Source organism: Heptranchias perlo, chromosome 15 (genome assembly GCF_035084215.1).
Source record: "Heptranchias perlo isolate sHepPer1 chromosome 15, sHepPer1.hap1, whole genome shotgun sequence".
In the NCBI taxonomy this organism is placed as follows: domain Eukaryota; kingdom Metazoa; phylum Chordata; class Chondrichthyes; order Hexanchiformes; family Hexanchidae; genus Heptranchias; species Heptranchias perlo.
In genome coordinates, this window is record NC_090339.1 from 33,131,983 (window position 1) to 33,144,760 (window position 12,778).

Consider the following 12,778-nt stretch of genomic DNA (forward strand, 5'->3'; position numbering starts at 1 on the left):
GCCTTTATTACAAGAGGATTTGAGTACAGGAGTAAAGATGTCTTACTGCAATTATATAGGGCCTTGATGAGATCGCACCTGGAGTATTGTGTACAATTTTGGTCTCCTTATCTAAGAAAGGATATACTTGCCATCGAGGGAGTACAACGAAGGTTCACCAGATTGATTCCTGGGATGGCGGGATTGTCGTATGAGGAGAGATTGAGTAGACTAGGCCTGTATTCTCTAAAATTTAGAAGAATGAGAGGTGATCTCATTGAAACATACAAAATTCTTACAGGGCTTGACAGGGTAGATGCAGGGAGGATGTTTCCCCTGACTGGGGAGTCTAGAACCAGGGATCACAGTCTCAGAATAAGGGGTAGGCCATTTAGGACTGTGATGAGGAGAAATTTCTTCAGAGGGTGATGAATCTTTGGAATTCTCAACCCCAGAGGGCCGTGGAGGCTCAGTCAATGAGTACATTCAAAACAGAGATCGATAGATTTCTAGAAATTAAAGGCATCAAGGGATATGGGGATAGTGCAGGAAAATGGCGTTGAGGTAGAAGATCAGCCATGATCTTGTTGAGTGGCGAAGCAGGCTTGAGGAGCCGGATGGCCTACTCCTGCTCCTATTTCTTATGCTCTTATGTAGTGTGGGACTGGAGTCAAGCGTAGGTCAGACCAGGGAGGGGTGGCATGCTCCTTTCCTTGAAGGACACTGGTTAACCAGTTGAAGTTTTATGACAAAACGACAGCTTTCACAGTCATTTGTTTTTATTGAATTAAATTTCACAACTTGCTATGGTGGGATTTGAACTCAACTGCTGGGGTGCTAGTTGAGTACCATAACTATTACACTACCATCCCCCTTCATAGCACTCTTGCCTCTGAGTTGAAAGGTTGTGCAATGAAGGTTCACTCCAGGAGTTTGGCACATAATCCAGGCTGATACTTCAGTGCATAACTGAAGTAGTGCTGCATTGTCAAGGGTGCTGTCTTTTGATGAGACATTAAACTAACAACACCATCTAGCTGTTCAGGGGGACATAAAAGATCCCACAATACTATTCAGGGAAGAGCATTCAGTTCTCCCTGTGTCCTGGCTAACGTGTGTCCCTCAATCAACACAACCAAGTACAGATAGAACTGGTCATTATCTTATTTACTGTCTATAGAACTTTACTGTGCACAAATTGGCTGCTCAATTTACCTACCTAATAACAGTAACTGTACATCAAAAAAATATTAAATTGGTTGTAAAGCACTTCAGGATGTATTGAGAATTTGTTCAGGCACAAGTTAGTTCTTTCTTTCTTAGAATAAGAAGCAACTTTAGTGCAGTTTTGTGCTATGGGCCCAGCTGAATTGAGACTGCCCAAAATCATTTCACATAGAACTATGGGTTTATACCTGCATTTGCCCCACTTTTGTTTGCCACGTGGGATTGAATTATCAGTCCAGGTTATGCAGTAAGTATTTGCTCACTGTACAGCAAACCCAGGAATTTCACATTAAATATTTGACAGGCTCCTACCAGCTTCCCCCCCCACCCCACCCAGTATAGTCGAAAGATGGAAGGTTTTAAAAAAAATTACTTTGATAATTCTTGCGCTACTCAAAGTGAGAGATAATGCGACGATTTTGCTGCGAAAGGTCTGTTTTCATTTCCAGTGTCATCAAGAATGCACCAGATTAAGTTTAGCATGAGTTAATGCAGAGTAAAGCTCCTTTTGCACTGCCCCATTGAGTACTTCGAGGTCTGGTATAGCACAGTTTGATGCAGAGTAAATTGTCCTCTACTAAGAATCAACAGGGTATGTAAACCTCAGTTTTTAGGAGTAATACCTACTGCATCAGTGGGACATTTCTATTTCCCACAACAGCCATCCTTACTGCTTCTTTGGGTAAGATCGCCACTTTGGTGCCAAATTACGAGTAGATTTGCACTGTGGGTTTGTTCTCACTTTGAAATGGGTTGAAGCTGCCCAAATACATTGAATTTAGGACTTTCATAGTGGTCGGAAAGGAAACTCTTGTCCCATCAGTCTGCAATATATTAGTATGCAGATCTCGAATGTTAAGGGGTACTGTATGCTATGCAAAGCAGTTGTAAATTTACACTCTGCTTGATGTGGAATAATTTGATATTTAGAGCCATTTATTAAAAAGCAACTGTAGTGCGCTTTCCTCAAAGATAATGCTAATTTGTGTTTCAATGTTTGAGGGGCGTTCTTTGCAAGAGGTTAAAACAACTTCAAGTAAAGAACTAGGAAATCAGTTGTAAATAAGTGAAGTAGCTAGAGGTATAGTAGCAAAGGCAACATTACTTAGGTATTAAAAAATTGCAAATAAAGAGCAAAGATCCAAACATCAAAGAAACGATCAAAGGAACCTAACTGTAACTTTTCGGGCCTCTGTTGGGACGGGTGCCACTGATGTGCCATTATTGGTGCCAGCAGCCGATCCTGAGTATGTTAATAATCCCGGCCCCTGCAGTTTTGGATAGGCTTCATGGATGGGCAGGAGTTCTACTCTGCCACACTGTCACTGGTGGAAGAGGCCTTCTGGAATTTGGGGCCCAATATCTCACCTGATAATCTAGCATTAAAACCAGAGAGTATTCCAGTAAGTTCACTTGGTTTACCTTCATGTTTTGTAGACAACAATTAACTTCTTTTGTACCGTAACAAATATGAGCATCCTACACTTAAACAACTACAAGACATCTAACCACCCTCCTAAGGGTCAATGTACACTTAATTTTGGCAGTTCAGATAACACCATGAGGATGAATGTCTTTGGGAGTTTATGCCATTTTTCTGGGGTTTCCGCAGCTCTACTGCCAAAGTTACAGCGGATGATCTTGAAAACTTCCATTGAAATTCACCTCCTATGCTCACTGTTGGTTCAAATTTGTACTCAGTAATCTTATGGTGAGGGAGCTATAATCCAGCAATGTGATCGAATATATCAAATCCCAATAACATCACAGGCCTATTTTTCCCACATTATAAGATTAACCTTTTGCAGTTACCAACATGTCTTAAATACAACCAGGTACTTCTAAGTAGCTAAAACCCTATATATTTCATGGACTCAGGTTCAAGTCTCAGCCAAAGAGAGCATATTGACCTGTTTATCACAATTGTGATAAATTCCATCTGTTATTAGCCTTGGCAACATTAGAGACAATCCCAGCAGAAAATGGGCAACATTAAGAAGGCTGAATCTTAAAAGTATGCTATTTCTCTTGCAACAACACTTTGGAGACTCAGGCACATGTTTACATACATCTGTCAGCTTTGGGTAGCCATTCTTTGTTACTCAATCACAGCAGCACCAATCTATCAATTGATTTACAAGCTCACTCACCTGATCACCTGGCTACAAAAAGTTAAAAAATGATTTTCATTGATATTTCTCTCTCTCGCTACAGGTTGGTTAGCACTAAAAGCACTAAAAATTACAATTTCTTACCCTCTCATTTTGTTATTTTCAATATTTTTAGAAAACATCTGTCATTGTGACTATGGGATAGACATTTTGTTTGCAAGTTATTATATCTAATGGCATGTTAGAAAAGTTTTAGAAATGCATTGGTTTGGAACCATAAAAGTGGCAGGCATCAGACATCTGCTTCTGCAAGTACATTACATATGTTTAGCTTAAGGCAGTGCTGTATCCTTTGTTTCACCCTTCCAAAATCTATAGATTAAGTTTATATCTTCAGAAATATTTTCAATCATGTTACTGCCAGGGGACACACCTTTTTGCGCTGGAGTATTCACTGTAACAAAAAGAGGCAAAAAAAGCAACATAGAGCAGCAGTTTCTGTCATTTACCGGCAGCTCTGATACATTTCATTACAAGTGGACAGATTTGATCAGATGCATGGTTATCAAAACAATCGATTTTGTACTTTCGGTGGTAGCCAGTGTTGCGAAGTGTGAAAATACTTCCTGTACATTACCATCACTTGTTTCTGTTTTTCTGGGATATGCGCATTCCAAACACACACACGTGTTGCTCAAACACATTCATGAGCAGTTGCTGCTCTCTTTTTCTTAACATGTTATAAAATGGAAGATTTGGTTCAGAGTTTATTTGCTTCTATAACTTTTTCTAGGATTTCATCGATTGTGTCCGTTTCGTAACTGATGTCCTTTAAGTCCAAGTGCGGAAGAACGGAACCCAAAAGGTGTCCGACCTTTACTCGCAATGACTTCAGCTTTGCCAGTACACTGTTGAAACATAACACAAGTTACTTAGATCTGGTATCATATCAAATTTTTTGCTTGTTTTGCCCTCATGATCAAGGCGAGAGATGCTATTAGGGAATGAAATACTTTCCAACTTCAGCACCCAATGTTAGCATCAAGTACACTCAGTTAAATGCAGAATAAAACTCCTGCTCTCCCCCAACTCAGAAGAGCACTACCTACTGCAAAAGTGTGAGGTTCTTTCATTTCACCGACCATCCTACGGCCTCTCTGAGTGAGATTGCCAAGTTAGTGTTCAATTAGGGAGAGCCCAATAAGAACAGGATTGAGAATGCCTAACCCATTTCATGTAGGACCCTTACAGCCAGAAGGGCAGACTTTCATCCCATCAGGCTGGGCTGGATTTAAACCAACATCCCAGAGATGAGAAGCCCAGTACAACATCCAGTCCACTCATTAAATAAGTCTTCAGAATAGTTCAACTTTGTAATTATTTATCGTGAAACACTGAATAACTTATGGAAAACTGATGCAAAATAAGGCAGCATTGGAAAAAACTCTAATGTCTGGTTTTGCTTTCTTTTCAATCCAAAGTGGTGTCTTAATTTCACATTTCTGTTCAACTTCTGCTCATTTTCTCAGTGTGCTTACAAATAAGGATAGTTAGATTATATGCCGTTTGCTATGGTTTTCGTCATTCTTTGCAAATAATAGTCTAGATTTGCTGGTATGTTCTACCTTATTATGGGATGGTAATCGAATGGACGGAGACAGGAAATGGGGCATGGATCAGTTATACAAAATCTCTGCTCAGTTTAGCCCCCACCTCATTTTGTGCCATAATTTTTAGAAGATGGTGGAAGCACTTTCCCAATTTGGGTGGGGTGGTAATGTTATTTCCTCCATTTCCCATCATTTTCGCTGCGTCTTAAATTTCAAACACTCTAGTTTAAGCTTCAGGGTTCTATGCGCTACCTTGAAGCTGAAAATTAAGTTCAAAGGGACAAGCTTATTCAGTTTCTGTTAAAACCTAATTATTGATGACAAAAGAGATATTGAGTAAGATGAAATGGAAAAAAAGGGTGTATGACAGATGTCAGGTTGATAACACAAATGAGAACCAGGCAGAACATAAAAAATTCAGAGGGGAAGTGAAAAAGGAAATAAGAGGGGCAAAGAGAGAGTATGAGAACAGACTGGTGGCCAACATAAAAGGGAATCCAAATGTCTTCTACAGGCATGTAAACAGTAAACGGGTAGTAAGAGGAGGGGTGGGGCTGAATAGGGACCATAAAGGAGATCTACTCATGGAGGCAGAGGGGATGGCTGAGGTACTAAATGAGTACTTTGCATCTCTTTACCAAGGAAGAAGATGCTGCCAAGGTCTCAGTAAAGGAAGATATAGTTGAGATACTGGATGGGCTAAAAATTGATAGAGGTACTTGAAAGGCAAGCTATACTTCAAGTAGATAATTCACCCGGTCCAGATGGGATGCATCCTAGGTTGCTGAGGGAAGTAAGGGTGGAAATTGCCAAGGTAGTGGCCATAATCTTCCGAACATCTGTAGATACGGGGGCAATGCCAGAGGACTGGAGAATTGCAAATGTTACAACCTTGTTCAAAAAAAGGGTGTAAGGATAAACCCAGCAACTATAGGCCAGTCAGTTTAACCTCAGTGGTGGGAAAACTTTTAGAAACGATAATCCGGGACAGAATTAAGTCACTTGGACGAGTGTGGATTGATTAGGGAAAGCCAGCATGGATTTGTGAAAGGCAAATTGTGTTTAACTAACTTGGTAGAGTTTTTTGATGAGGTAACAGCTTTGTGAAAGGGAAATCATGTTTGACTAATTTATTAGAATTCTTTGAGGAAGTAACAAACAACGTGGGTGAGGGGGATCCTGTGGATGTGGTGTACTTGGATTTCCAGAAGGCTTTTGACAAGGTGCCACATCAAAGGCTACTACACAAAATAAGAGCTCATGGTGTAGGGGGTAACATATTAGCATGGATAAAGGATTGGTTATCTAACAGGAAACAGAGAGTAGGCATAAATGGGTCATTTCCAGGTTGGCAAGATGTAACGAGTGGAATGCCACAGGGGTCAGTGCTTGGGCCTCAACTATTTACAATCTATATCAATGGCTTGGATGAAGGGACCAAATGTATGGTTGCTAAATTTGCTGATGACACAAAGTTAGGTAGGAAAGTAAGCTGTGAAGAGGACATAAGGAGTCTGATATTACCAGAGCGGCGGGTTCGCAGCCGGGGGGGGGGGGGGGTGGCGATTGGGTAACGCGCCCGGTGAAATCAATCTGCCCCGCGCGCAATCGCAGGCTAATTGGATCCACTTGCCTCTTGTTCCGGGTTCCCCACTGCTGAGCTGTGCGTCGGGAGGACTGCGAATGCGCAGTAAGGTCTGTCAGCTGGAGGAGCTCTATTTAAAGGGGCAGTCCTCCACTGACTAATGCTGCAAGAAATAGGAAAAATTACAGCATGGAGCAGCCCAGGGGGAAGGCTGCTCCCATGTTTAATGATGCCTCACTCCAGGTATCATTGGATGGGGTGAGGAGGAGGGGGAGGACAGAGATCTTCCACCCCGGCGGGCGGGAGGAAGCAGCCTGCCTCTGCCACCAAGAAGGCCTGGCTCGAGGTGGCAGAGGAGGTCACCTGCACCACCAACATATCGCCCACCTGCATACAGTGCAGGAGGCGCTGCAATGACCTAAGTAGGTCAGCCAAAGTGAGTACACTCCGTCTGCCAAATCACCGCCCCCACCCCACATCTCCTTCTGCACTGCCAACACTACTCTGTCACATCACCCCTCACACCCACTCAAATCTCATCCTCATCTTACCTGCACTTACTCACCTCGCCAGTACTCATCCCGCCACTACCACTCAACCCAATCCTCATACAATCTCATGGCTCTATCTCATACTCACCCTCTCATGCATCTCTTTCACGGTCAGCCTCACTCAACCTGCCACTACCTGTGCTGCAGCTATAGGGCATGCATCACATATGTGCAGTCGGAAGTGTAAGGCAAACGTGTTGTGAGCATGGATACACAAGGGTGTTTGAGGGTTTGTCATGGTTTTTACTTATATTTAATTTCTGAGCAACTCACATTACATATTATATTGTCACCACTACTGTCACGTCTTTGTGAATCTTGTGTGGTTTGTGCAATAATGCCCTTTCCTGAGGATCACAATGAAGACCCACAACTGATGCCACCCATTATGTCACTGCAGTGGGTGTCGGTGTATTTGCAGGGCTCTTTTTTACAGACGCCTGAGAGACGTCGGCGATGTCCCCAGTGGCACCCTGGAAGGATGCGGAGGAGAAGTTGTTGAGGGCAGTGGTGACTTTGACAGCGACAGGTAAGAAGATGGTGCTCGGGCCAGCCAGGAGCAACTTGGCATGAAGGAGGCTGCAGATGTCCACGACTACATGTCGAGTGACTCTGAGCCTCCGTGTGCACTGCTGCTCAGAGAGGTCCAGGAAGCTGAGCCTCGGTCTGAGGACCCTGTGGCGAGGGTAGTGCCCTCTGTGACGCATCTCTCTCTGCGGTTGCCCTCCCTCCTGCTGTGCAGGTGGATGTGCCACAGCACTGTGTTGTGGAGCTCCACGCGTCAGAGGTGGACGGCGAGGCTGGTGATGACTGCAGCTACGGTGGCCCCCATCCGGAAGATGTACATCTGAGGGGGTCCGCAAGGTAGGTACATGTGTCTGGACACCGGGGTAAGTGTGCAAGTTGGTGAATTTGATTGTTAGGAGGAGGGTGGTGGAGGCCAAACTTTGTCCAAAGTGACTGAGCGGCCTCCTGCAATGAGTGAGGGTCTCTCCCCCCCACCTGTCAAAAGTACCTTTGCAGCTGCCACAGGCTGATAGCTGCAACACGTCCATTTCAACTAGGAGTGTTTCCCCCAGTACGGGAAACAGTCCCAGTTGTTTATAAAATCCCAACCCTCCTGAAATATCTCCTTAATCAGGTCTGTAAACGACCTGAAATACCTAAATAAATACCTTAAGTGGCACCCCGCCGGCTTTAATTGCCTGTGGGAGTCCCACATGCGGGGGCTGCGCGTGCATGTCAGCGCGTCTGTGGGAAACCCGGAAGTGGGCGGGTTGGAGCCGGGCTCCCGACCCGCCCCGGGATTCCCCAATTTTCGGAGCCCCCCCCCGCCAGGAATGCACCCGATCACGGATGCTGAAATTGACCCCAAGGAGTCTGCAAAGGGATATAAATAGGTTAAGTGAGTGGGCAAAAATTTGGCAGATGGAGTATAATGTGGGAAAATGTGAACTTGTCCACTTTGGCAGGAGGAATAGAGAAGCAGTATATTATTTAAATGGAGAGAGATTGCAGAACTCTGAGGTTCAGAGGGATCTAGGTGTACTAGTACATGAATCACAAAAAGTTAGTATAGAGGTACAGCAAGTGATTCGGAAGGCAAATGGAATGTTGTCATTTATTGCAAGGGGAATGGAATATAAAAGTAGAGATGTTTTGCTACAGTTGTACAGGGCACTGGTGAGACCACATCTAGAATACTGTGTAAGACCATAAGAGATAGGAGCAGGAGTCGGCCATTCGGCCCCTCGAGCCTGCTCCGCCATTCAATGAGATCATGGCTGATCTGATTTTTACCTCAACTCCACTTTCCCGCCTTTTCCCCATATCCTTTGACTCCCTTGCTGATCAAAATTGTGTCTAACTCAGCCTTGAATGTATTCAATGACTCAGCCTCCATAGCCTTTTGGGGTAAAGAATTCCAAAGATTCACGACCATCTGGGAGAAGAAATTCTTCCTCATTTCCGTCTTAAACGGGTGACCCCTCATTTTGAGACTAAGCCCCCTAGTTTTAGATTCCTCCATGAGGGGTAACATCCTTTCAGCATCTACCCTATCGAGTCCGCTCAGAATCTTGTATGTTTCAATAAGGTCTCCTCTCATTCTTCTAAACTCCAATGAGTATAGACCCAACCTGTTCAATCTTTCCTCATAAGGCAACCCTTCCATACCCGGAATCAACCTAGTGAACCTTCTCTGAACTGCCTCCAATGCAAGTATGTGCTTCCTTAAATAAGGGCAACAGAACTGTATGCAGTACTCCAGGTGTGGTCTCACCAGCAGCCTGTACAGTTGCAGCATGACTTCCCCGCTTTTATATTCCATCCCCCTAGAAATAAAGGACAATATTCCATTTGCCTTCTGGATTACCTGCTGCACCTGTATGTTGACTTTTTGTGTTTGATGTACGAGGACACCCAGATCCCTCTATACCGCAGCATTTTGTAGTATTTCTCCATTCAAATAATATTTTGCTTTTTTATTTTTCCTCCCAAAGTGGATGACTTCATTTTCCCACATTATATTCCATCTGCCAAATTTTTGCCCATTCACTTAACCTGTCAATATCCCTTTGCATCCTAATCGCAACTTGCTTTTCCATCTATCTTTGTATCATCAACAAATTTGGCCACAAGACACTTTGTTCCTTCATCCAAGTCATTGATATATATATAGTAAATAGTTGAGGCCCCAGCACTGAGCCCTGCGGCACCCCACTAGTTACAGATTGCCATTTTGAAAATGACCCTTTTATCCCGACTCTTTGTTTTCTGTTAGTTAGCCAATCCTCTATCCATGCCAGTATATTACCCCCAACACCATGAGCTCTTTTCTTGTGCAGTAACCTTTTAGGTGGCACCTTATCGAATGCCTTTTGGAAATCCAAATATACTGCATCCATTGGTTCCCCTTTATCCACCCTGCCCGTTACTTCCTCAAAGAACTCTAATATAAAACCATGTTGACTCTCCTTGATTGTATAATGAGTCTCCAAATGTCCTGCTACTACTTCCTTAATAATGGATGCTAACATTTTCCCAATGACAGATGTTAGGCTAACTGGTCTATAGTTACCTGCTTTCTGTCTCACTCCCTTCTTGAATAGGGGTGTTACGTTTGCGGTTTTCCAATCCGCTGGGACCTTTCCAGAATCTAGTGAATTCTGGAAGATTACAACCAATGTAACCACTTCCTTTAAGACCCTCTGATGCAAGCCATCAGGTCCAGGGGACTTGTCAGCCTTTAGACCCATTCGTTTACCTAGTACTTTTTCTCTAGTGATAGTGATTGTTTTTAGTTCCTCCCTCCCCTTTGCATCTTGATTTTCTACTATTATTGGTTTATTATTAGTGTCTTCTACTGTGAAGACAGATACAAAATATCTGTTCAATTCCTCTGCCATTTCCTTGTTTTCCATTATTATTTCCCCAGTCTCATCCTCTAAGGGGCCAACGTTTACTTTAGCTATCCTCTTCCTTTTTATATACTTGTAGAAGCTTTTACTGTCAGTTTTTATTTTTCTTGCTAGTTTACTCTCATAATTTATTTTCTCCCTCTTTATTATTCTTTTAGTCATCCTTTGCTGTTTTTAAAGTTTTCCCAATCTTCGGGCTTACCAGTAATCTTTGCCATGTTGTATGCTTTTTCTTTTAACTTGATACCATCCTTTACTTCCTTCGTTAGCCATGGTTGGTTCACCCTTTTTGTGGAGTCTTTCCTCCTAACAGGGATATATTTTTGTTGCGAGTCATAAAATATCTTTTTAAATGTTTGCCACTGCTTATCCACCATCATACCATCTAATCTGTTTACCCAGTCCACTTTAGCCAATTCTGCCCTCATTCCTTTATAATTGCCCTTATTTAAGTTTAATACAGTAGTTTTAGACCCAAGATCCTCGCTCTCAAACTGGATGTGAAATTCTATGATGTTATGATCACTGCTTCCCAAGGGATCCTTTACTTTGAGATCATTAATTGATCCTGTTTCATTACCCATTACCAGATCCAAAATGGCCTGTTCCCTGGTTGGTTCCCCGACATGTTGGTCAAAGAAACAGTCCCTAATACACTCTATGAACTCCTCCTCAGGGCTATTTTTGCCAATTTGATTTGTCCAATCTATGTGAAAGTTAAAATCGCCCATGATTATTGCATTACCTTTTTTACAAGCTCCCCTTATTTCCTGATTAATATTTTACCCTACCGTGCAGCTACTGTTAGGGGGCCTATATACTACTCCCACCGGTGATTTCTTTCCCTTGCTATTTCTTACCTCCACCCAAATTGATTCGACATCTTGGTCTTCTGAGCCAAGATCATTTTTCACTATTCTACGAATTTCATCCTTTATTAACAAAGCTACTCCACCACCTTTACCTTTTTTCCTATCCTTCCGAAATGTTAAATAACCCTGAATATTTAGCTCCCAACCTTGGTCACCTTGCAACCACGTTTCTGTAATGGCCACGAGATTATACCCATTTGTTTCTATTTGTGCTGTCAATTCATCTATCTTATTACGAATGCTGCACGCATTCAGATAAAGAACCTTTAATTTTGTCTTTTTACCATTCTTTGCTACCCCGGCCCCATTTGCCAGTGCACTCTGATGTTTGTACACTCTGTCCCTTCCTGACACACTCTGTTTATCATTACCCCCATCACTTTCCTATACTACTTCCTTGTCTTTTCCCTTTATCAATCTAAACTTCGCCCCACCTGAGCCCTCCCCCCTTTTTGGTCTCCTTAATTAAGAAAGGACATAATTGCTTTAGAGGCGGTTCAGAGAAGGTTCACTCAACTGATTCCTGGGATAAGGGGGTTATCTTATGAGGGAAGGTTGGACAAGTTGGGCCTGTATACACTGGAGTTTAGAAGAATGAGAGGTGATCTTATTAAAACATAGAAGATCCCAAGGGGACTAGAAGGGGTAGATGCTGAGAGGATGTTTCCCCTTGTGGGAGAGACTAAAACTACAGGCCACAGTTTAAAAATATGGGGTCTCCCATTTAAGACGGAGATGAGGAGAAATGTTTTCTCCCAGAGGGTCGTGAGTCTGTGGAACTCCCTTCCTCAGAGAGCGGTGGAGGCAGGGTCGTTGAATATTTTTAAGGCCGAGTTAGATAGATTCCTGATTAACAAGGGAGTGAAAGGTTATAGTAGGTAGACAGGAAAGTAGGGTTGAGGTCACAATCAGATCAGCCATGATCTTATCAAATGGCAACGCAGGTTCGAGGGGCTGAATGGCCTACTCCTGCTCTTAATTCGTATGTTCGTAACAGAGAGGGTAGAACCATAGAACCATAAAAAGATACAGCACAGAAGGGGGCCATTCGGCCCATTGTGTCCGCGCCGGCTCGAAGAACAACCAGGTGCCCATTCTAATCCCACCTTCCAGCACCCGGTCCGTAGCCCTGCATCTTACAGCACTCTAGATGCAGGTCCAGGTACTTTTTAAAAGAGTTGAGGGTCCCTGCCTCTACCACCAATTCGGGCAGCGAATTCCATACACCCACCACCCTCTGGGTAAAAAAGCTTTTCCTCATGTCCCCTCTAATCCTTCCGCCAATCAGCTTCAATCTATGTCCTCTAGTTCTTGAACTCTCCACTAGGGGAAACAGGTACTTCCTGTCTACTCTATCTGGGCCCCTTATAATTTTGTACACCTCAATCAGGTCTCCCCTCAGCCTGCTCTGCTCCAAGGAAAAC

General features: G+C 43.3%; 1 protein-coding gene across 1 annotated transcript in view; it reads right to left on the minus strand.

Moving 5' to 3' along the window:
- Positions 1-3,801: 3,801 nt before the first annotated feature.
- Positions 3,802-12,778, minus strand: part of LOC137332980 (MORC family CW-type zinc finger protein 4-like) — a 118,480-nt gene continuing 109,503 nt past the window's right edge. The window contains exon 17 of the mRNA XM_067997043.1: positions 3,802-4,225. Coding sequence (XP_067853144.1) covers positions 4,078-4,225 — 148 coding nt within the window. The 3' untranslated portion in view covers positions 3,802-4,077. The remainder of the gene's footprint in view (positions 4,226-12,778) is intronic.